Source organism: Xenopus tropicalis, chromosome 3 (assembly GCF_000004195.4).
Source record: "Xenopus tropicalis strain Nigerian chromosome 3, UCB_Xtro_10.0, whole genome shotgun sequence".
Lineage (NCBI taxonomy): Eukaryota > Metazoa > Chordata > Amphibia > Anura > Pipidae > Xenopus > Xenopus tropicalis.
The window spans coordinates 50,790,160-50,815,920 of NC_030679.2; the positions used below are offsets into that span (position 1 = coordinate 50,790,160).

Sequence of the window (25,761 nt, forward strand, 5' to 3'; positions counted from 1 at the left end):
TGGCACACACAGGCTGGGTAGGGCAGGCAGAGTATGGCACACACAGGCATCATAGGGCAGGCAGAGTATGGCACATACAGGCATCATAGAGCAGGCAAAGTATGGCACATACCCTCCCTGCCCTATGCTGCCTGTGTGTGCCATACTCTGCCTGCCCTACCCAGCCTATGTGTGCCATATCCTCCCTGCCCTACCCTGCCTGTGTGTGCCATACCCTCCCTGCCCTATGCTGCCTATGTGTGCCATACCCTCCCTGCCCTATGCTGCCTGTGTGTGCCATACCCTCCCTGCCCTATGCTGCCTATGTGCCATACTCTGCCTACCCTATGCTGTCTACACACAGGCAGCATAGGCCAGGCAGTACATACAATGTCTTTAGGTGTGAACAGGAGAACAATATGGGTGATTACAGCCTGAGTCTGAGGTGTTAACACTGCAGGGGGTAAACAATGCAGAGATCAGAAGGTGTGAACAGTACAGGGGATTACATTTTTAAACAATACAGAGGGATTACAGCCTGAATCTGAGGTGGAACCATGCAGGGGGGCAGTTAATCTCAGTACTGATACCATTTAAAGCTTACACAAAGGTAAGCCATAAAAGCAGTCAGACAGGTGGGGGGCCACACAGAGGGGGGTCGAGGGCCGCATGCGGCCCGCGGGCCGCCAGTTGGACAGCACTGCTTTAGGCCATTGTGCAAAAAGACACATGTCATTTGTGATTCACACATAAATAAACATATTTTGACTTCAAATTCTAACAAATATCAGACAATATTGTTTGATATCTGTAGCACTACAGATACTTTAATTATTTTTTATGAATATTTAAAAATATTTACTTATTTATAAACAAATATTTATTTTGTTGCATGTTTGTGTTTTGGATCCAGTTGAGCAAAGGTCCCTCAAGTAAATCATCCATTACGTCCACTTCTGTTAACAAGAAGCCTTCAACAAAGACAGCTGCTGGAGGAACGAATAGTACAAACATAACCAAAGATTTTCCATCTGCTATATCGTCATTACCTCAGCCAGTCATGCCTGTAGATAGTAAAGGGCCTGGAGTAAATGATGATAAACCAGGTACTCAAAATATGTTTGCCATATATGTTGTTATGGTTAAAAATCAAAAATGCCTTGAATGCATTTTCATATAATGCTCTGAATTAATTCAAAAAAGCGCAAGGCTTTGGCACAAAGGGTGTATTCATCACTAGTGTTTTCTGCTCAAAGGCAAGGTTCACTGCAGCACTCCAAAACCACAAAAATTAGTAGTTCAAAAGGACTTTAATGGCTCCACAACGTAGATATAGACCTTATATAGATATATAGATAGAGACCAGAGTAGTTACACTGCTGATTCTGGCTGTGCTTTAAAATAGAGTGAGTGAAATTACCTATAGGGTATTCCATGAAAATGGAAGTTTTATGAACTAAACTACGTTTGCTTCCCTGAATTATCTCTTTTGCATACAGATAAGGAGAGGATCTCCTCACTCTAAACGCTTTTCATAAAAATCTGGCACCTTGACTTACGAAAAATTGATATATGGCTATATATCCTAATAGGAAATGTAAACAGTTTTGAATTGCTGACTTACATTTAGTAACACATTACATTGTTTTATAAAAGCATTACAAATCCATTGTACCATATATAATCTGACTTTTTATCTGGTTGATAGGACCCACACAAAATTCTCTGCCATTCACTGATTTCTTAAACATTTGAAGATGTTACAAGGAACCTAGATATATATTGTAAGAATATTGTCTCTCTGTTTTAGCAAGACACTTAAAAGTTGCTTGTTTGTACCTTCCATATTTATTGTTTAAATAGTGCCTATAAAGCAAAAATTGCACCTGTTTATTTCTGCATAAGGCATGGAGAGATATTAACACAGATGTGCTTGACTGAGGGTTGGGCTTCTCTTTTTGATTGATAGAGGACTGGTGCTTGGAAGGTATTCTGTTCACTCAGCAGCTTGAGTCTTCAACCACTGGGCTAGATTAATCATCATGTTGCTAAGTTTAAGATAACTAATTAATATCAAATTAACTAACATTGGAAAAAAATTGCAGATGAAGTATTAAATTAAAATCTTAGGTCTCAGTGATAATGGTAATTAGGGATCATTGTAACCTAGTGCAGAACTAAATCAACATGCCTGTGTGCATATGGAGTCTGAAACAAGGGATGTTTCTGTAATCACTATTGCTTCTGTAATCACTTTCTTTACTAGTTAAGGACAAGCATGCGATTGATAACACACACAGACAAGTGGTAAATAAACCTTTTGTGTCAAAATATTAACCTTGTAATTTGGCACCATGGCCTACTAGTTACTTCTCCATGTGCATGCAAAAGGGTGCTTGCTATTTATTATTATATGAAGCACTGACAGACAGAGGGGCAATGCACAGTAAACAATGGGCCTTATGCTTCTATAAAAATCATAATATTGACTTGCTTAAAAGTTCATTGTTAGGTCCTGCTTATAGGAATTGACGTGGTTTTTAGTGAATATTACATGAAAGCTATCTTGTATGTTTTTTTTATCTACAGGTTTTCCAAGAAGTACCAGTCTTGATATAATCCCCTCAAAAGAAACAGACTTTGCCAAAACATCTGATTTAAAATCTATAGAATCATTTGGAAGAAGCAGTTTAGGGGATATATTTTCTCCTGTGAGGGATGGTAAGTAAAATAAATGGTGATTCCAAATATAATATACAAATAAAATGTTCTAGTTCAGGTATGTAACTCCAGCAAAACTGGCGAAAATGTATAGGGGAATGTATGACCACAAGGTCGTAAGATTTTGGACAAGAGTATATAACTTAATATATTCTGTTATGCAGGCAAATTTAAGGAAAGACCAATATGAAGAATTAAAGGAGAATGCAAGTCAAAATTTAAAAAGCATACTGCCCAATACTCCTCCTATTGTTTAGTAAAAACGCCACACTTTTGGCTCACCTAATCAAATATTTACTCAGTCACACTTCACATTTTCTAGAACAGGCAGCCATCTCTAAAAAGCTATTCTCCCTTCCTTTCCCTCCTTATTCTCCCTTCCTTTCCCCCCTTGCTTCATACTGCACATGTGTTTCATTCCCTCCCCTCTGCCAGATCCGCTTCTTATTGGCTGGTGGGCATGTGTAGCTCAGAACAGGAGACAGGATCAAGTTACACACATGCTCAGAGAATAGGAAGGCTGCCGCTGGCACCTACAGGAAGGGAAGAGAGATTTCAGTGATGTCACTGTAGTCTTCACACTGCTGTAGGCTGCCAGCACCATATCTCAGAGAAGCAAGCAGGGATCTGTGAATTTAGATATGCACTAAGTACTTAAAAAGAATGCCTTTAGACTTACTTTTAATTTATATTAACCTTTCATTGTCCTTTAATGGGAGCCCCACCAAAAACAAATCTCCAAAACCAAAAGGCTATTACTAAACCATATCTTTCAGGCAGCAGTTGTTAAATTACTCACTATTTAAAAAATGAATTGCATTTTCATAAACAAGAAATAGACAAGCATAGGTAATGATAGGCGTGAAACATTCTTAAAGGTCTGGCAGCCCTGGATAATATACAAGTTCAGTATCGGCTCATTTTCTTTCAATTTAGCAATACAATAGTAAGACATATAGTAATATGCTTTAATAAGGTGACAGATATAGAGAGATAAGTCTCCCATAGTTTAGTTCACTGTAGCGTTATGACCTTGAATATTATCCATGTATTAGATAACTTTATCAAGGGTTCATGTCCAATTATGTTTGGAAGCAGTTTATGAATATTACATATGTTTGAAGTGAATCAGTATTTTTATTGTAGTGTTGTCTCCTTCTATTCTTTAGATGCTTCACATTTCAGGGGAACTGAAGATTTAGCCTCCAAAGGAAATGGTAGGTAGTAGGCACGCTTACAGTATATGGCCATAATAAAATACAATACACAGTGTTGCAGAACTTTCTTTCCCTCCAGCTGACATTACCTTTTTTATATAGTTTTGAAGGCCATCATACTGTTGATAATTAAGACACTTGAGAGTATGTGAAATGTGTTTTTTGTTTCCTTTCCTTCTCTTATTGTGTATTTTTTTTTTTTTTAAGATCTCGATTACTTGGCTCACTTTAATACAATACCAGCTTCAAGGAGAAACCCAGTGGGTGCCAATACGCAAGGAATACATGGGTCTCCGCTACACCTAATTATTGGGAGCCCTATAAAGGAAGAAGATGAATCACAAGATTCAGAATTAAAAACAAGGAATTTACAGCATCAACAACAAGATTTTAGAGAAAGTGTAAGACGTTCATTTATGGGGTTTTTTCTGGTCCAGCTACATTAACTGGTTAAAAGCAAGTCTTTGTGTTGAGAATTTTTTAAATTTTCCCTCTCATTCTGTCTTTCTCCCTATTTTTCTCTCCTTCCTGTATAGTATTGATGACACGTTATTGAAAAAGGGATCTCGTTCTCAGCCTGAGAACTATAGGCCTGTTAGTCTGACATCAGTGGTAGGCAAGCTTTTGGAAGGGGTAATAAGGGATAGGATATTTGAATACATTACAAATCACAATACTATATGTTTGTGCCAGCATTGTTTTATGCTTAACACATCTTGCCAGACTAATTTATTTGCCTTTAATGAGGAGGTAAGCAGGAACCTCGACTTGGCTGGGATGGCAGTGGATGTCATCTACTTGGACTTTGCTAAAGCATTTGATACATAGCAACAGAAAGCAAATTATAAAATTGAAGAATATTGGCCTGGAACATAATTGTGATTGGATAGGAAACTGGCTGAAGGATAGATTACAAAGAGTGGTGGTAAATGGAACATTTTTTAATTGGTCCAGTGTTTTTAGTGGAGTACTGTAGGGGTCAGTCCTTGGTCCTTTGCTTTTTAGCTTGTTTATTAATGACCTGGAGGCGGGCATAGAAAGTACTGTTTCTGTTTTTGCTGATGATACAAAATTGTGTAAAACTATGCTGGTCACTTTTCAGAGCGATTTGACAAAATTGGAAAACTGGGCAGCAAAATGGAAAATGAGCTTCAATGTTGACTTTGGTAGAAATAATATAAACACAAGTTATATACTAGATGGTAGTATCCTTAATTGAGAAGGATTGGGGATTTTCATAGATAACAAGTTGTCTGATTCTAGGCAGTGTAATTGTGTGGCTGCTAAAGCAATAAAATGCTGCCTTGCATAAAAGAGGCACGAAAACATAATTTTGCCTCTTTATAGGTCTCTAGTAAGACCTCACCTTGAGTATGCGGTGCAGTTTTGGGTTCCAGCCCTTAAGTAGGATATTAATGAGCTGGAGAGAGTTCAAAGACATGCAATTAAACTGGTAAAGGGGATGGGAGATTTAAACTATGAGGTTAGACTGTCACGGTTGGGGTTGTTTTCTATGGAAAAAAAGGCGTTTGCGAAGGGGACATGATTACTCTGTACTAGCACATTAGAAGGGATTATAGGCAGATAGGGGGTGTTCTTTTTTTCCCCATAAAAACGATCAGCGCACCAGAGGCCACCCCTTTAGATTAGAGGAACGGAATTTTCATATGAAGCAGTGTAGGTGGTTTTTTAATGGTGAGGGCAGTGATGTTGGGGAATGCCCTTCCTAGTGATGTGGTAATGGCAGATTCTGTTAATGTCTTTAAGATGGATTTGAATGATTTCTTGAACCAGCATAATATCCAAGGCTATTGTGATACTAAAATCTACAATTATTATTGATGTTGGTATATATATGGTTATATTATATATATATATAATAAGGATTGTCTCAGGGTTTTAAATGGCCTTCAAACTAAGCTCCCCTTGCCACTACTTCAGGCTCCACCAGTGGGGCTAGCCTCACGTTTTGTAAACAGCTGTTACTGTCATGATATAAAATGTCTCATATTGACATATTGTCATCAATGTATTAAGATTTAATTTTTGCCTTGAAACTATGCCAAATGTTTAGTATGTTGAGTTCCTGGAAGAGTTCTAGTTATATTTGTATTTGGGAACATTTGACTTCTTGCTTAAGTGGAATTCTTTCTCCAAAAGTCACATAAATCTAGAACCATAGTTTGAGGTTCTAATTAGTTTTGTAAGACTTAAATCAAATGGGAGAATTTTAATGGGAGAATTGGCACAAAACTATCCCCACCATAGTTTTCTTACGACCTAGTGAGCAGTCACCTGAGGGACAATCACATCTCAACTTTGTATGCACTGTACTCGCTGGTAGCATAGCATCCTGATGCATTTTAACTTCTTGTGGTCTCCTCTATACAGCTGTTCTTGTGTAATGGGGCAGTCAATTATCCGTGATCCTCCGTGATTTCGTGCTGTCCATTCCCTTTTTTGTTATATATAGAACAAGCAATTAGACACACAAACTAAAACTAAACCACAAAAGTTGTTTGCCTATTGCATATATAATTAAATATTAAACAGTTATAACCACTTTATCATTGTATGTTTTGAGTTGCTGAAAAAACAGACTTTTATTTATTATGATGTTAATCTAGAATATATATTTTTTACTTTTCTCTTTTGTGTTCTTTTAAGTCCTCAAAACCAGCAAGTATCGACCAAAACAACCTAAATAATTTGCCTGTAAATTCTGTAACTCGGACACCAGAAGCAGTTGAAAAAGCAGGGCACCAAATCCTCTCCCAGTTAAAATCTGATGTTCCTGCACATGGCACAAAGGTAGCAAGTAAGTAAGTTTTTTTTTTTTTGTTTTTTTTTTTTAAATGAAGCTGCGGTGGGGTAAATTATTAACATACACTGAACATCAGTGTGTTTCTTGAAAAAGGAAAAATACACAAGTTAAATAACAGAACATTAGCTCTGTAGAATACAATGAGTTGAGATTCCTGTGTAAGAACTAAACCCATCCTATTCTACTAAGGTTATCTGCTGCTGTCTCTCTGAAGGAAACACAGTGTAGGGCAAGAGTACATTATATTGTAATTACTTTTAAAAACCTTCATTTTTAATGTTATTGTGGCACTCTGCACAGGGCATCTACTCAAAAAAAAAAAAAAAAAAAAAAAATGTCGCCACTGGCATAAAACCACCAAATAGGCATAATTACAAAAAAAGGCTGTAAAAGGCTTGTGGTAGAACAAACACACATTTTACAACTGATATCTGCCAGAAAATGCTAAAATGTGCGATTTAATCTGTCAGGACAAATCAAAATCTATTAAAACAGATATGCCTGGATTGCTGGCACACAAGGCATAATATATGTATCTGAGGATGGTTGCTGAATTGGATGTTGTTATGTATGGCATTATTACTTAATTCATGCACATAAATTATAAGCTGTTGCACATTATATATGTGTAATATAAAAATATATAAAACGATAAAAAAATATAGAACGTGCTGAAATACTTATAATGTTCTGAAATATTTTATATGAATTGTAGTAAAGTGGGCTCCCAATGTAGTTCATTGAAGGAATGGAAACAATATGGCTCCAGTTTGTTCTATATCTTTTGTTTTAGTATTTACTTTTACTACCAGCAACTGTGTGAAGCCTTTACACCATCTTATAAAAGTGAGAGAAGTGATGTGTGTTTTTAATTTCATACAATAAATAGTTAATTACTTTATGGTAACTTACTGTGTGAACTATTTTATAAACTGTAAATTCTCAAAGTTCTACTTTGCCATTGTGTACGTTTGTGTACACTTTTTTTTCTCAATTCCAAATTTTTTACCAGGTATAAAACATTCATTTTTGCCCCATTTACTGTTATTGGTGACATTTTTTCTTGTCAAGAAAATTTCCTAAAGACATCCATTGTTGTCCAAAGCTGAAAGTGTTTGTTTGCTATCTTATATTAGAGGGAAAAAATGCTGAAATTCTAAAGCAATTGAAATTGAGAAAATAGACTTTTTTTATTCAAAATATGTCTTTTGGTAGGTCTCTGGGACTTCTTGAAAACATTATGCTTTTTTCTTTATATCAGGTCCCAAGGTAGTTGCAACGATGACTACTCAACTTGCCAGCTCTTTGTCTGAAAAGATAGCGGACACCCTTGCAGGTGACAAAACTGGAGCACCATTAACAGCTATACAGATTAATTTCATCAAAAATATGATTGAGGAAACACTGGATGACTTCAGGTAATATGTTTTATATTTTTGCCCGACCATATTTTATGGTTGTGTTTGCCTTATACCTTTAACATAATATGTAAATATACACACTTGCACGGAAAAAAAATCATAGTTTTATAACAGCCTGCTGTAAATTAGTATTTAGATAAGATAGCATCAGTCTGACTGGGAACCCGTTCAGAGTAATCAAAACTTAATTGTACATTGTGATTGGTGAAATAGTTTATTAATTATTCACGTAGAGTCTTAACAGTTTTTTGCAGCCCTTCAGAATTTGGTAGGACAAACAAGAAAATTAAGACCTAACAACACAGTAGGGAGAACAGCTCTGCCAAATGGAATAACACTCTCATTACTCTATAGGCCTTTGCCTGAAATAAACTGAACAAGAGTTCTTACATTAATTGAGTGTAAAATGAGCTGCACTTTTTGAATATTTGTCTTTGCCTTTGTATTACTCCTTTACCCCTAAATTAACATTTATGTGTTATCTACTAAATATAGACAGTTTAGGGTTATGATTCAACAAATGTAAATGAATGCTAGTCTAGCATTATACTCTTAAAGGGGAAGTATATTCCCCCTTTCAACAGTAGTTCAGTGAATAATGCTTGGGCCATAGGTACTTTTGTTTAAATACGTGGTTTTTGTTATTTATTGAGCTAAACAGGGAAACTGAAACTACCCCAAATTTGGCCCTTGCAAGGTGAGGCTGCTTAGGAGATTGTACCCATTTAGTGAGCAGGAGAACCCTGCCAGAAGCAGTCTTCACCAAAGCGCTTTTGGGCCCCGGAACCTTCTGCTACAGACAAGGAGAACCTGAACACTGCAAAATATGATCAATAATGTGGTAGAGGCAAGGGTTAACCAAGATTGTGTTCTGAGACAGGCAAGAAGTCAGAGCCGGCTGAGTACTTTCTAGGTCAAAAATTAGGCAAAACAAAAGAGAATCAGAACTTAAACAAGGCCAGATCCAGAATGCTCGAGACCTGGGTCTTTCCATAATTTGGATCTCTATACCTTAAGTCTGCTAAAAATCCAGTAAAGATTAATTATATCTTAGTTGGGATCAAGTACAAGGTACTGTACTATTACAGGGATAAAGGAAATCAATTTTAAACATTAGAATTTTTTGCTTATATTGAAGTCTCTGGGAGATGGCCTATGCGTAATTTTAAACTTTCTGGATAAAGAGTTTCCGGATAAGGGATCCCATACGTGCACTACCATAATCAGCTATTGTTTGGGTTTAAAGTCTAACATTTATAGGGGAAATTTACTTGCCTAGCACTTTTACTGTAGATAAGGAAAATCTAGGAATAAACAATTTTCAGCAAGTGAAGTCCTTGGCCTTTTCCTGCAATAAGGAGGACAGAGAAAGCTTTCTCTTTATATGGATTGTTGGGCCAGGGCCTAGACAGAAACGGTAATTTAGTCAGTATCAAAATCACATACCTAGTAATATTCTGAATATTAACATTGTGTGTTTGTAAGTTTGGGATTCCCTGTAGTTTAATAAATGCACCTTATCATTTTTTATCAAGTTGCCTGAAGCAAAATTGTTAAATATGATTATGTATTCATTTAAATGTTTTGGTTTGTTTTATGTAATTGAAATTCAGGAACTACAAGACAATAGCATCTCTTCTCTGTACTTTTCTTAATCTGGTATACCAATTTGCAAGTGAAAGTTTTCTATAAGCTTTTGCTTTACACCTTTTATTTAATAGATTACTAGTGCAATATGCACTAACCCAGTGGGTTAAATTCATAGGTACTAAATGCCCTGATAATGCATGGAATATTACATTATTGTGCTTTCAATGACCTAAAATGCCCTGCTGTAGGCTCAGTCTATATTAAGACAGCCTGCCAGATGGGGTTATGTCTAGAAGTTCTAGAGAAGAAAAGCTTTTGACAGAGGGTGTCTCTGACCCTTTCCATCTTCATGAACTGTGATAGGACTCGGGGGGTACTGTTCTGAAGAGAGAGAATTCTTGCCAGCTGTTGAATGAAAGCCTGTGAATAACATGTGGAGCTTCCAAGCTAACTTCCTCTAGAGAATCTTCATTGAAATGAAAAAACCACCTGACAATTTTACAACTAGTAGAACTGTTAAAACAAAGCAATGTTATTAACCCACCAGTACAGGGAAATTTCTTGAAAAAAATACTTTTTGGGTTTAATTTAATGATTAGTAATGAAAATGCGATTGTACCATGAATGTCGATTTCTGTCACTGGCAGTTGCTGGGACAACCAAAAATCTTCATGGAAGGGCCGTCTGAGTATGATAAACTGTAATGACTGAGGTTATTGCTTTCTTTCTTGCTAGGGACAATGGCACACAGTGTGATTCCAGGTGTACTAAATGATAACCCCCTGAATCTGGCAGGGCACATTTTTAGGCAAAAATTACCTGACTATCTATTACTATCCCATTTATATTATCCTTTTATATTGTCTGTGTAATTTCAATTTTAAAAATGAAGTTGTCTGTTTAGATACAGGGTCGTTTTGCAGTTCATCCTTATACCTGTGCCCTGTATAGTCATTGTCAAAGGAACCTGATCAGAAGAAGTAGTATGAAATATGAAATCAACAGGAAATGTAGCCTCAATTTTTTTTTTTTTTTTTTATAAATAGGTTTTATTTTTATTGATTTCAAAAGAGAGAGGGGGTTATAGAAGGGAATTGTTATTGTTACATTTTCATAAATCAGTGCCTATGTGTGTATATCAGACCAAAGTCTTCAGACTTTTTGAAACATATTCAGACAACCTCTTGCCTCATAAGTGAGTTTTATTAGTGGTGAAATTTTATTTATATAATTCAACCATTCACTTTTAGTAGGGGGTACAGGGGCAATTCAGTGCAGCATGATTGACACCTTTTTGGCATAAAATACAAGAGATTTTAAAAAAATGTAATCTAATATCCCTAGGAGGCAGATTTCCGTGTTGTCCAATCTTGGCAGGTCGAGGGTCTCTGCCATTTACATACAGATCTCTAATCAGTATTGTGCTATTTGGGGGCATGCCCACACCATATGCCAGAATGAGCCAACAGGAAGGCTAAGACATTTTGAAAAGCTAATGTGGAGTTGAATATGTTTGTAGTATATATTTGTGTTAATTTTTCCCTGTCAGATATCTGAAAACTATAGAGGTGGTCAATTGCTTCTTCCTATTGGTCAAAAATGTGATGTCACATACCATCTGAATCTATAATGTAGATACTACTTTAGAAGGGTGTTCCTGGTGCAGAAACAAAACCACTGCCAATTCTGATAGGTTTACTGCCTGAGTGCCAAACTGAGAATGGAACATATGGAACTTCTTGCAACTTCCCCCAAAGAGTTAGCAGACGGAGCACCAAAATGAGAGGGCTATTTTTAGTTTCTTATTAAGATAAGGTAAGATGTTTAGTGGAATAAATTGATCAGTGTTTAAGGGCACCAGCTGGTGGGGTATTGTTTTCCTCAACTGGTGTGTGCTCTATTAACCTACACCACTGGTGGGGGGGGCAGCAATTTCATGGTGATGGGTGCCCTTTAAGATGGATTTGTATGCCCAAGTAACAGAAGGAGGAGACAGTCTGAAGGCGTGTGTCTGCCACCTCTTCCCTTTTTTTTTGTGCGTCAATATGAAAAATAGTAGACTTTGCCCAATTTATATGGAGTCATACATATATTGTAAATAGGTAAAAAATTCTGTGTACTTCTTTTAGAGAAGGCCCTAAATCTGCTAAGTATAAAAGGACATCATCTGCATTGAGCAGGGATCCCTAACCTTTTTTTTTTTTTGACTTGTGAGCCACACTTAGATGTAAAAAGTGTTAGTGAGCAACACAGTCAGGTTTAAAGTCTTCATGTAACAATTACTTACAAAAGTATCCCTATCAGCAAAAAATGATCAGCATGACCTATAGGTAACTTTTTATTTACATTAATATTATGAAGAGTAGTTTTTCAGTGTCAGTATCACTTTAATAGAAGCAAAATGTAACCTTTTCCATACTTGTAGCAGTCATTGTCTTTTCTATTGTCTTTCTCTTCTAGGCATCTTGCGATTACAATGTATTTTAAGGAACAGGGGGGCAAAGATGTGAAGGGGTTACCTATATTATGCAGGTGGAGATAAATATACCTATTTTGATGAGATGCATAGTTAAAGAGAAGGAAGAAAATTGTCTGGAGTGCAAGGCAGGAATAATGCAAAGAGTAAGGGGAGGGATAAAACATTAAAAGAACATGAATCCAATACATACATATAGGCAGGGACTTTTTCCCTGTGGGAATCGGTCACAGAGCAATTTCTCCTCACTGTTTTAAGTAAATCAAAATAGGTTCTCTTCTAGCAATCTTATCACTATGCTGCTGAGTGGAAATGATTTGTAATCGACTGTCAAGTCATCATTTTAACGTGTCTGACTTCTGTTAAAATGTTCTTATCCTTGTGTATGGCTTGATGTGAAAATACTGATACTGAAAAATATTTAAAACAATAATAATAACGGTAACCCGTTTTTGCCAAGCCATTGGCTTAAAGAAGCAGATATTAACATATGAACAAAAAAGTAGATAATGGACATTGGCTACAGGTTAATATTTATTGTCATGTCTTCTGTGGTACTGAACTTATTAGCTCTGTTCTTGCAACTATAATTGGTCATTAGGGAGAAATTTAGGACATCCTGTTAAAATGGCAACTATGATCTGGCTAATTATGTGAGAATGGGTTTTTATCCCAAAAAGTAGTGGTTTTTTTTTTTTTTTTTAAAGTTGTACTAAAATTAAACTTCTTGTCAAATGTGTTCTGAATAACCCAAGTCAATTATTTATTAAACGTGATGTTCTGCAACTAATGGGCACCCTAATTGCAGAAATAACTTGCTATCTTGTGATACTGAAGTTCAAGTATACGTATTGACCATTTCATCTGTCCATAATTTTGATCTCATTTTTCAAATTGTTGGTAATTAAGAATTTCTTTTGTCTGGATTGTGTTAGCTAAAATGGTACATAGTTAAAACAAACTATCATCTGAAATAATTTTACAACAATAGCTGCAAAAAGCCTCATTAACATTTTTATAAACAAGTAAAACATTGATTAAACAAAGTGTAATTTATCAATACTGAATATAAAAAGTTTTTTGCAATGTTATGCTAGTTTTTGCTTAATGTATGAGGCAATAATAACATTTTGGGGCTGATTTATCAAATTACGATTGTGACAATTTGTGCGACAAAATCGTATTTGTCGCGCCGAGTACAAAAGTTTTGGATTCATTCAAGCTTCGGTATCGTGACTTTCCTTGGGCCAGGTTGGAGCTGCAGAGTGCCATTGAGCCCTATGGGAGACTTTCCTTGGGCCAGGTTGGAGCTGCAGAGTGCCATTGAGCCCTATGGGAGGCTTTCCTTGGGCCATGTTGGAGCTGCAGAGTGCCATTGAGTCCTATGGGAGACTTTCCTTGGGCCAGGTTGGAGCTGCAGAGTGCCATTGAGTCCTATGGGAGGCTTCCAAAATCCTGCACTGAAGAGTCAAAGGCAGAAAGTTTTTTGCACCTTTTATGATCGTTCGGATATGAAAATGTCGGAACTTTAGGATCGTACCACGATATTTTCGTACGACAACGATGCAAAATTTTCGTGCTTTTAGCGCACATCAGAAAATATCTGGTTTAATACGAATTCTTTGTATCGTACTTTTAGAAGTCCCAAATTTGGACTTTGATAAATGGGCCCCTTGAGTGAATATTTTGTATACATTTTTATTTAAAGGAAAAGTAAAGCCTCCCAGGCAAATTTTTAGTTTTAGCAGCAGTGCCCCCTCTTTAATCACTTGACTGACACTTGCTGAAACTAACCTGTTCCCCTATCGCATGTTCAGAACTACAGAGCTGCATGAGAGCATTGGCCCGACCTTTAGCTGTGCCCCTTCTGTTCCCAGACACCATCTTGGTGAGCAGCACATGCGCACTGGTACCCAAACTGGGAAATTGGGGTACAAGGCTGGACTGGCCCCCAGCAGGGCATTGGATAAACCCGTTGGGCTCCAGTCCTGTTGGGCCCCTTTTTGCCGGGCATGTTGGCGTGTGGGCCGGATTGCTGTTGACCAGTAATCAGTAGGGGCTAGAGAAGTAGTGCGGGGGAAGAGTAGTGCAGAGGGTGGGCCCTTGATTCACTTTTTTCTTAAAACATTAGACAGCCCGGCTTGTCCTGAAAAAAGTGATTTATAGTTTCCCTAGGCAAACAAAAATGTCCCTTCAGGAAAATGACCCTAAATTTAAATTGCAAAATCCTGCTGGTAAAATCCATATTCTGAGGCTCATGTACATGTGGGGCTGGGTTTGATGACACACTGACAGATTTACTAAGAGCTAAAGACAAATTCATACAAAAAAAGTGTTGGCAAAGTGATAAAATCTGAAAACTGTCTGTTTGTTTAAAAGATAAATTTACAAAAGTAAATTAACTTTTACAAAGTGAAAAATCCAACAAATCTTTATCAATTTTATTTTGTCTCAATATCACCACTTTTGTGAATTCCCCGTTTAGAGTTCTTCTTATGTATCTGCAACATCTTTAAGAGGATGTTGCTTTTCATGGAGAGATAACAGTCTGTAAATTCTTAATGTTTTTTTTTCTTTAATGGTGATCATCTTCTTACACTATTTAAGGCAAAGACTTACATAGTGTAAAACCCAGGAAATCAGGCAAATACCAAAAGGTAGAGAAAAGACCTAATTCTCCTTTTGTAATTATTACTTTTCTTATATGGGAAGGTTATATAGCAGCCTTGCAACCATTATGTGCAGTGTCAATCACTGCATGGAAATTCTCTGTATTGAAGGTTTTCTGCATTTATGTGTACCGGCACTGCATTAAGCATATCTTCTATTTTAGTTTAGGTTATTTTCGCAGCTTCTGCATGTGCTTGAATAAATGTGGGTATAGACTATTTGGATGTGTGTTTATATTATATAGTACAATGAGATCTGCACAGTTTTACTTACTTTTGCCGGATCCCTGCAGCATCTAAATAATTAAGACCTTTTAAAGGAATACTGTCAAGGGAAAACATGTTTTTTTTTTTTTTTAACATATCAGTTAATCGAGCTTCTCCAGCAGAATCCATGAAATTAAACTCTGTTTTTCAAAAACGCAAACAGATTTTTTTTCTATTCAATTTTGAAATTTCACATGGTGCTAGTCATATTCTTCATTTCCCAGTGTGCCACAGTCATGTGACCTGTGCTATGATATACTTCATTCACAATTTACTGCTGAGCTGCAAGTTGGAGTGATCTCACCTATTTACTAAGGTTTTCTGAGAAATGTTCAGATTTTTTTTTTTTTTTTAAGATTTACATATGTGTTTTAGGCAGTATACAATTGTTTTGTTTATTTCTAGAAAAATTTGAGAATTTGGAGTCTTTTCTTAAAAAATTTGAGAAATAAACAAATGTTCAAGGTTTATAAAACTTTGTGACCTTTTTAAGACTGACAAAAAGTAAAAACATTTAAGCTGCAGAGTCCTATGGAGGTTTAGAATAGTAGAGAAGTAGGATAGTCAGTGACAGCCTGTCCTTGACACAAGTTAATATCAAGTTTTCTATGTCACACAGTTTCAAGTAAAACTTAAACACATTATTGGTTTCCAAGAATGCTCCTAAAATGGCAGCTGGAGCACTTCCTGTTTGGGAAAAATAAAAAGGATTTATGGACATGAACGGCCATTTAAATTTAACAAAGTTCTCATTTTTTGGCTCAAAGATATAGTGATTTCTGGACAATAAACTCAATATTTTCATAAGACCCTACCAACATTATTGTGACATTTAATAAATGCAAGAATGATCGTGTTTTATTCTAAAAAAAAAAAGTTTAAAGGCCAGAATACATTTATATCTGCAAACAGCATACACACGCAGAACCTTATTCAGCATACATGTCATCAAGAATACAGGCTCACACAGGCAGAACTGTCTCTGATAAAAGTTCTTTGTTTGAGCTGAGCTCAGGAGAGGCGGTCAGGAGAAAAAAGTTGAAGCAGACAGTTGGAGCTGAGTTTCTATGGGAACCAGCAATGCCATCTTTTCACTGGCTGCTAGACTGCTTGTAATCTGAGCTTAGAACAACTGAGCATGCCCACAAGCCAACAGCCAAAGCAAATTCCTGAGTGAGGGGGGCGGATGAGTTACAGGAGGAGAAAGAAATCTAAGTGATTAAGGAGATGCTGCAGCCTTACTATTAACCTCTGGGCAACCAATGTGGCAGGTATTGAAGATTTCAAAGAGCTTGTTCACTGATTACATTTTTGTGTGTGGGGTTTACATGTCCTTTAAAAGTAATATCGCAAAATGTGTATACTAAAAGTATGTGGTATGTGTCCATATTAGCATTAGTTCATTGTGTTTTGATTTTTTCTAATGAAAATTTTTTTAAAAAAAAGCGTAAATTATTTTTTTCACTTTGTTTTTCAGAGAAGCATGTCATAGAGACATAGTGAATTTACAAGTGGAGATGATAAAGCAATTTCACATACAGTCGGTATGTATCGGACAAATGTGCCATTGTTTTAGAATTACAGATAGAGGATTGGCACAGAAAAGATTTGATTTAGATATTTGGGTGGATATTAAGATGAAAAAATGGGATTGAATTTAACTTTGTGTATTTGGGTCCCAAAAGGAAATATGCTTCATACTTTCTAGCAGTCAAAATATATTGTCTCTAGGTCCATCACAATTTACAGTAATGCTTTTTATGCCTATCATGCCTCATTTAGCTCATATGGTATGGGCAGGATTGGCAATCTTTTCATTTACTGTTGCTAAGGAAAAATAACAAATTCAGAACTTCACATTGTAGGTATGGGAATTACTGGGAAAGGGTTTGCAGCAGTGGAACAAGAACGGACATAGCTTGAAAAATTGTGTAGTTAAATTATTTTCCCCCCATATTTATTAAAGTACATTATACATTATATATGTAAATACAAGTAATTAAAATACTAGCAGTTAGCGTAGGTTCTTCATTTACCTACAATAAAAAAACAGAATATACCCTCCTAGGCAAGAACCTTTGGCCGAATTATGCCATGTTTAAAGCCACTGGTATGTAGAACGGAATTCCCTATTCCACAAATCTGTGACCTCAAACTGTCTTGTCTGACTGCTTTGAACATAACAAGCTAAAGAGAGTTTTAGTTTTGAAATAAGCAATTGAAGTATACTGTGTTCCGCAATCAGTAGAAGCATTTTAATATTAAATGTGCCTGTTAAGGCAACATAATAAAGACATGCTGTTTCAGCAGTTTTGAGGAAAAGAATCTTTGTAATAAAACTTAATAACTTTTCTCACAGTCATGCGCATATTAAGACATTGTAAAGCATTGCCTTAAAAGTAACTTTTAGGAATTTCACTTAATATTTTTTAATGGCTTACACTGCTGAAAGGAGGGTTCATTTCACAGCATGCAATAGAGCAGTTAGGTTTTACTCAGGAAACTATGGTGCAGTGCAGGAGTTGTAAAAATCAGAAGCTGGGTGTATGCAGTGTGCATGTTTTGGTGACATTTGTTATTTGTCCATTCATTTGTGACATTTTTGGAAGCTAGTGCAAGTTGATTATAAGGTTCACTACACAAACAACAGTGTTAGTAAGTGAATGCCAAGCTTAAATTTGCCAAACTCTTTTATTGGTGCTTTGTTTTATTAAAAATATCTAAATGAATCCCATCATTTCTAAAATGCCTTTTGTTTTTCTTGCCAAGAAATGTGGTATTTGCAAGTTTGTGGAGCAACTTTTCAAATATAAATACAGTCTATTTACTATGCCATATATGGTTTCTACTTGCTTCTTCATCATTTCTTTGCAGAGCGAAATACAGATGTTGTTGGAAAGATACTCCTTGAATGAAAGCTTAGTTGCAGAAATAGAAAAGCTGCGGGAGGAGAATAAAAGATTACGGGCCAATTTTTGAAGTAGATCTACTCTGAAGACTGTTAATAAGCACTTTGTTTTATGCTTAAAATGGGAAAATAATATCTCTGCACACTCCTCTGTGCTCAAGGAGCAGCTTTTCTTGCCGTGGATGTGTATCACTAAATGTATTAGTGTCAAGATTTTCTGCATTGTGAAGCAATAATGAACTACTATGTGAATGGAACTTTCTTAGGATTACTAAGTGTCAGCACCATGTAAAGTCATTCACAAGTATCATCAAAGTATTCATTGGGAACATCAGGGTTTACATACTGAATTAAGAAAAGGATTTTTATACATTATCATTGGACATATTTCATGCATAAGCAATACTTTTCAGGTATTTACTGAAACCATATCTGAATCTGGCATTGAACTGAATAATCTACAATAAATATTGGCCAAATATAAAACCGTATCTAAATCTTTTGCTGCTTCAGTGAACTGTTTTGTGCAGTGAAGAAGCATGAATACAATGATTTGGGTTGAGTTCAGAAAAATTAGTAAGTTTGTTAAATGTTCTGTAGCTGGGCTTTGTCCCTTTACGTTTAAAGGAGAAGGAGAGTTTAAATCAGTGGGGGTTGCCAAATGTTAGGTACCCCCCAGTGATTATAATAGCTTACCTGAGATCCCAAGCCGATGCTCCTGTTAGCAGAAACCTGCACCTGCCAGGCGTTATTGCAATCTTCCTTCTTTTCTCCAGGGTACATGCATGTGTACTAGAGTAAAAGAACAAGCTTTTCTTTTCTAAGTTTGGCTTTTACTCGACTTCACAGGCACCGGAACAAAAGAAGACAGAAGAATCCGAAGATAATGGTGGCGAGGATCTTCTGCAAAGATACCCTGGGCCAGTACCTTTCAGCACCCTCCCGTGATTGAAACTTTAGTTCTCCTTTAAGATTTGCAGAATATTGAAAGTGATATTACCTGTAAAGCAGAATGCTTATTTATTAAAAGTACGGTTCGGTTCACCCGAACTTTTTTGAAACATTAATTTATCCAAGTGCCTATTTTTATTGGCTATCATCTGCATTTATAAAACTTTTATAAACGGGGCTGTTGCTAATGTTTTGGTGGTAAAAGTTTTCAAAAACATTTAAGAAATTTATAAAGAATTTGGAACTTTAAAAAAAAACCTTCATCTTTTACTATGAATTCTTTCAAAAAGTGTCATTTTCAAAAAAAAAAAAAGAAATATGAATTTTTCAAAAAGTACAAGTATAATTTTTATCTGTATTTTGTATTTATTTAGGTTAGAAAATGAGTTATTTTTCAACACTGTATAGATTCCAAAACATTTTTCCATTTGTTCAGATAATGCCCTGAGTCTGTATTAACTGTATTTGTACAATATAATGTATATCCTTTGCTGGATGTAGGCTTTGGATTTCAGTTAACTAAAAATTGTCGTTACATTTCTTTTCCTTGTTTCACTGGGTGTTTTTAATTAACTTAAAATGTTTTTGTTCAAATCTGATATGGCAAATCATTTTATTGAAATGGTAAAAAAAGAAATGCCATTTTAATCTTCAGCAGCACTACATCAATATTTAGTTATAAGAGATGAAGAAATGGTACTCTGGCTAAGTCTGATTGATGTCTGGTCAAGCATGATAAGAAAAATTTAAAAGGTGTACCAAGAGAATCACAGTGCCTTTATACTGATGATATTAAGTCATTGAATTATTTAATGACCTTGAATTTTAATAAAATGCCTTTATATTCAATCACAGCGCTTTTGTAGTTCCAGCTATGCACATTATGTTCACATACTAACAGTGCTGGTCAAGTATATTGATACTTTATGTGGAGCAGGGATTTTAATGCCAGTATAGGAACTTGTAAAGCAATATAAAATTACTGTAAAAGAATATTACCAACATATTGCTTATTTTTTATTGTTTACTTACTTACAGAAAGTTGTAATACAAAAGATGTGCAGAGCCACATACCAGTCCATAATACAGTCCCCATTTATTGGGCTGGTGGGAGGCTGTTTGGCTCTCTGTGTATTTGAAATGCCAGGGCCTATTTTGGATCCCAGTCGTGGCCTGCCCTAACCTCTTCAATGGATTAAGGTTTTTGTTGAATCAAAGCAACAACACCAGAAATATTTGATTTTTTTAAAAGCATTCTTTATACTAACAGAACAAAACAACAATATGGGGCCTATTATTATTCCTTTTTTATTGCCGAGATTAAAGGGGCTACCACTTAATAAAAATTTATGCTATCTAACTATTAGCTCTGATGTGAATCTGTTCAGTACAGAAAGCAAAGAATAAGCTAAGTTATAGAAAAGCTACTGATGGTTTAATGTACACTTGGGGCAACACCTTTGTACTTTTTCAAATAACGCAGTTCTGTTTGAAAATTGTACAGTATAAAGACTTGTTTTTTCATTTGGTTGCAAAATAACAAAATCGTATTTTATTCCACATGGAAATCCCGACATGAACTGGACAAAATTAGTGGCACCATTTAGAGCAGTGATCCCCAACCAGCAGCTCGTGAGCAACATGTTGCTCCCCAATGCCTGGGATGTTGCTCCCAGTGGCCTCAAAGCAGGTGCTAATTTTTGTATTCCTGGCTTGGAGGCAAATTTGTACTGCCAAACAGAGGCTCCTGTAGGCTGCCAGTCCACATAGAGGCTGCAAAATCGCCAATCAAAATGTTTAATGCTTGTGATGCTCCCCAACTCTTTTTACATTTCAATGTGGCTTGCAGGTAAAAAAAAGGTTGGGGATCCCTGTTTTAGAGGTTGTAAGAAGCATTTGAATTTCAAGCAGGTAATCATGTAATGAGCTGTAGGAGCCTGGACTATGAGCAACACATTGAACATGTTTAAATGGAGATACATTGCTTCTCATTTTGTTGCATTGCACAGAAAAACTGTAGAGAACTTTGAGGAGGTGAGAAAATTGTTAAAAGCATGGACAATCTCAAGGCTAGAAGTCTACTTCTAGAGCCTTTAATGTTCACCATATGCAGTGGTTATTAACAAGGCTGAAGCATGTCACACTGTAGCCAGTCTCTCTGGGCATGCATGCAGGTGAAAAATGTATCATAGATTGCTGAAAAGGATGGCTGGAATTGTGCTAAAAGAACCTTGATCAATTGACTGACACTTTTAAGCTTATTTTCAGACACAAAGTACAACTGTTTCAGCTCGCACTCTTCTTCCTCAGCTCAATGAAAGGGGAGCAGTGTGGTATGAGACACAGAAAGATCCCACTGTCAGAGAAACATGAGAAAGCCTGACTGTAGTACGTCTAAACACACCTGAGCAAGTAAAAAACCTGAAAAATGTCACGAGGGAAACAAGCTTTCAAAGAAAACAACATTTTTTATAGTTAAACTTGGTAGGTGATTGGTTTGCTGCCCCTGGAACCTGGGTGCCTTGAGTCTGTGCTTGGTATCATGAAATCAGTTTAACCTGAAGCAATTTTCTAAATACCCGCATGAATATTTAATCCCATGAATAATTTTGTAGGCGTATTTTTATGTTGAGTTCCAAATGCAATTTTTAAAATAGTTCTGTAATCTTAATGGTAAAACAAGGAATTGTGGAAATTTGTTTTGTCAAAAAGTTATTTTGAGATTTTTGACAAAAGTGCAAAATTTGCCAATATTTCTTACCACAGCTTACAGGTACCTAGCGGCTGCATTTCTTATGGGTCTTAACAATACATTAGACCAGTTTATTCCTTTTGGTGTGCACATCAATGAGAAAAAAATGCTTTTTGAAATCATTTAATTAGTTTGAAATGACTTTAGTAAATATTGAAAATACACCCATTAGTTACTGTGTTTGTAAATACAAATTATTTTATGCCCAAACAGAAAAATTGTGAATATGGAATACACAAAAGCAAACCTCACTTATTTTTCATGGCTTGTCTGTAATGGAGCTTTTAAAGGAGAAGGAAAGGCTAAGTCACTTGGGGGTGCCAAAATGTTAGGCACCCCCAAGTGACTTTAATCACTTAACCTTGTACCCCGGGCTGGTGCCCTTGTTAGGAGAAAACTGCACCAGCCCCCGGGGTACCTGCAGAGAGCGCTTCCTTCTTCAGCGTTTCTTCTGCGGAGAAATCCCTGGGTCGGCGCATACTTTGTTGCTAACGTTCGGCCTTTCACTCTAATGCGCAAGCGCGCCAGTGCGGAAGAAGGAAGCACTTGCAGCTACCCCGGGCTGGTACGGTTCTCTCCTAACCGGGGCACCAGCCCGGGGTAGAAGTTAAGTTATTAAAGTCACTTGGGGGTTCCTAACATTTTGGCACCCCCAAGTGACTTAGGCTTTCCTTCTCCTTTAAATGGAGTTTTATGCGGCAAAGTTTTTACTGAATTTTCTACAGTTTATAAAGAGGCTCCAAAAGCTGACCAGATGAGTGGTGGGAGAAGATATACTTAAATTTCCTGCCTGGGTTGACCAACATCTTAAGTATGGCATGATGTTATGTAACATCTTAATAATAATAACCATATATTTAGAGGCCAGGTTTTTTTTTTTTTTTTTTAGGAAGTCTCCTTTAAAATGTCACTGGCATGATGTGGGAAAACCTGAGGTGGCCATACATGGGCTGATAAAAGCTGCCAAGGCCCTACCTGGCCAATATCTGGCCAAAAACTGACCTTAATCTATCTGACTGCATAGCAGCAATTACCATAGCATCCTGATATCACCCTCCTTAAGTTGGGCATATCGGGGAAAGATCCGCTCTTTGGCAACTTCGCCAAACTAGGAAATCTTTCAACATATGGCCACCTTTGCCAGAATGGTAAAGTAAGGGAAGCATACATAATCCCAGGGCAATATTTGGGTGAAGCTTCTTTTGTTACCATATGTATCATACTGTGTAAAATGCAGCTTAAAATTAATGGTAAATATATGAAGGTGTGGATTTTCTTTTATGCCATTTGGATGCGGTATTTAATACCATTATTTTTATAATGGATCCCCTTCATGTTGGTGGAAAAAAATCAGGGGGCAAATAAATTAGGGTGGTGAAAAAAATGGTTATGGAATTTTCAAGTGGATGCTGGATTTTACATAAAAATGAACTACAACATTTAATACACAACTTGATAAATATGCTGTTTTTACAGGGCGATGCGGTGTATTGGATGTTTGATAAATAGGCCCCTAAATCATAAGCAAGTATCCATGCAAACCAAAGCTGCTGAAAATATTTTGTGCCTATTAAAACTAAGGTTAGGGAAATTTCAAGAGATGAAAGTGGGAAAACCAAATGACTAGCTTCAGTAAGTATTGACTTTCTCAGTTGTTACTTGGATTTTCTACAAACCGGCCATGTGAAACAGTACAATATTCAGAACAGAGACGAGGAATTTATTGATAGCAGTAATATAACAATATTGTGTACATGTTGTTGCAGGAGATTAACTTCTGACCCTTTCTCCTTCTGGTTTAATGAGTCAAAATTAATTAGCCACAAGCTTACTGGGGTCATAAGTCAATAGGAAAATTACAGTTTTACTAATAACAATTGGACAAAAACAAGGTAAAAAAGTTCTGTAACTTGAAATTGCTCTGTGGGTTCTTTTCCCTCATCTAGCTGTACTCGTTGCACTTTTGAACCAAAACCTTATTTATTAGTCATACTGTTTTCTGCTCCGTCATGCTCAGAATGAGCTACATTAGATCATGTTTCTGCTTTTACTTAAATCGTTCAACTTCAAGAAATATACTTTCAGTATTAATGTTGTATAACAGAGTTCTATTAGAAATCATATACTGTATAATATATTATGGTTGGCTACTAATTGAATGCAGTACACCTAGTTTTAAATGAACAATAAGTCCCTGTCCTGAAGAACTCACAATCCATTTGTAATGCTATTGTTTGAAGGGTGACTTTATTAACAGTATTAGCGAACTGCACCTCTCACCCTAGCAATATATTATATAAAAAGATACAGTATATTAATTGCTGTGTGTTTGGATTATCCCAAACCAGAGAATGTTGCATGAAACATAAATAGTATATGGAAGTCCATACTGCTCAACAGATGGAGGCAGATGTATCAAAATTCAAGTTTGTGAAAAAAAAATACAGACATGAAAAATATTCACAACAAAACTTGTGCACTTCTCGAACTTTATCTTATTTAAGAAAAAAGAAGCAACAGATTATTCCTGCGCAGGTTTTGTCTGAAAAAAAAAACAAAAAAAGTCGTAAACTGCCTAGAATCAGGTTGTTCTATTAATTTTCAAAGAGGCTAATAAAACTCAAATGTTTTAATAAAATTTTATTGAACCTTACCAGCTTTTACTTGCCGAGTTTTGTCGGGCGACTTTTTGCGATATTATTCTTTAATAAATCCTGACTATTCGAGGTTTAAAAGAATATTCCTAAGTATATTTGCATTCATTTTTTTTCCTGAATTGTGGAAAAACTAAAACTTAACTTTTTCGTATATCAGCCACTTAATATATTTCTTTGAGGTGATTCCCAGTGTTTAAATCCACATTACTAAATCCACAATTGATAAATACATGGTGTGTTTTGAAGCCACCATAAGCAATATAGTCAGATATCAATATGAAGGTATATCCTACACAGGTAGTCTCTACACCCCATCTAACCCTATTGGCCACTCTGTCACCATGAGCTTGTAATACTTTGCTGGGTACAGTTGTTGGATATGTCCCCCTCACAAGCCAAATTTACCCCACTCCAGGGTGATCCAGCTGCCATGGAACTAAACCTTCTGTGTAGTGGTGTACGCCAGAATTTTTACTTTTGCAGTTCAGAAGAGGCAACCTTATCTATACAAGAGGGCCCTTCTCCAATTCTGGTTCCCGGAATCGCCTGACAACCATTGTGTGACTTGCCTATAAACTCAAAAAGATTTTAACACACATTATTATTGTGCATTTGAAGTTCCAAGCTGATATAGGTCCATCACACAAATTTGTGAGGATATTTCCTAACTCCATGACACCTAAATCACTATTGGAAATGCTTTCTGGCGTATTACTAGAGCTAAAAGACCATGTTTATTGTCTTATTTAATACTATTTATAAATATGTAGCTAATATTAGTTTATTAGCCTTCTTCTTTCATTCCATAGTAGATGATATCTTGAACCTTTTAACCAAGTAAACTCAAAATCAGGATATAATTTCACTGTTAGCTGTTATCCTTCTTCCCTAAATAAATGCAAATAGTTTCCCTATTTAAGACTTGTGTTGGTTGACTGCAATGACACTGGAGGGGTTCATCTGACCTTTGCCCAGCAGGCTATCGGCAGTTTTCATACTGGGTGACTTAGTTGCCGATGAGTTCATGACCTAAAGGAGTTTTTTTTATTTTGCATGGTGTCTTGAAGCTGAAATGATGATTGGATGTTTAGGTTGACAAACTTGTTTCTGCAACTCTCCAGGGAGTTTATCATGCTCCAAATGCTAATGCCACAAGAACTACAGGGTGGCACAGCCCTCAATTTAGATGAGGGAAATAAAATACTGACAATAGGTACCCCAGGCAGGCTTATGTCAGCAGCCAGAGCTAGCAGTAATGCCCTTATGTCCAGAGCAATTCCTTCGTATGTGTAGCAAATTCGGAGTTGTTTATGCACATATCTCCTGAAT

The 25,761-nt window shown here is 36.3% G+C and overlaps 1 protein-coding gene across 3 annotated transcripts in view; it reads left to right on the top strand.

The window, feature by feature from the left end:
• nedd1 (NEDD1 gamma-tubulin ring complex targeting factor) overlaps nucleotides 1-20,027 on the top strand; it is a 37,871-nt gene extending 17,844 nt beyond the window's left edge. Inside the window, exons 8-16 of one of the 3 annotated variants that reach the window (XR_001924168.2) lie at nucleotides 893-1,085; nucleotides 2,569-2,700; nucleotides 3,870-3,917; nucleotides 4,125-4,318; nucleotides 6,585-6,735; nucleotides 8,003-8,159; nucleotides 16,642-16,708; nucleotides 18,039-18,485; nucleotides 18,922-20,027. Coding sequence is in view for 2 of the 3 variants with exons in the window: in NM_001078988.2 (NP_001072456.2) it covers nucleotides 893-1,085; nucleotides 2,569-2,700; nucleotides 3,870-3,917; nucleotides 4,125-4,318; nucleotides 6,585-6,735; nucleotides 8,003-8,159; nucleotides 16,642-16,708; nucleotides 18,039-18,143 (1,047 nt within the window). In the remaining variant the exon portion in view is untranslated. 3 annotated transcript variants of the gene reach the window in all.
• Nucleotides 20,028-25,761: the final 5,734 nt, after the last annotated feature.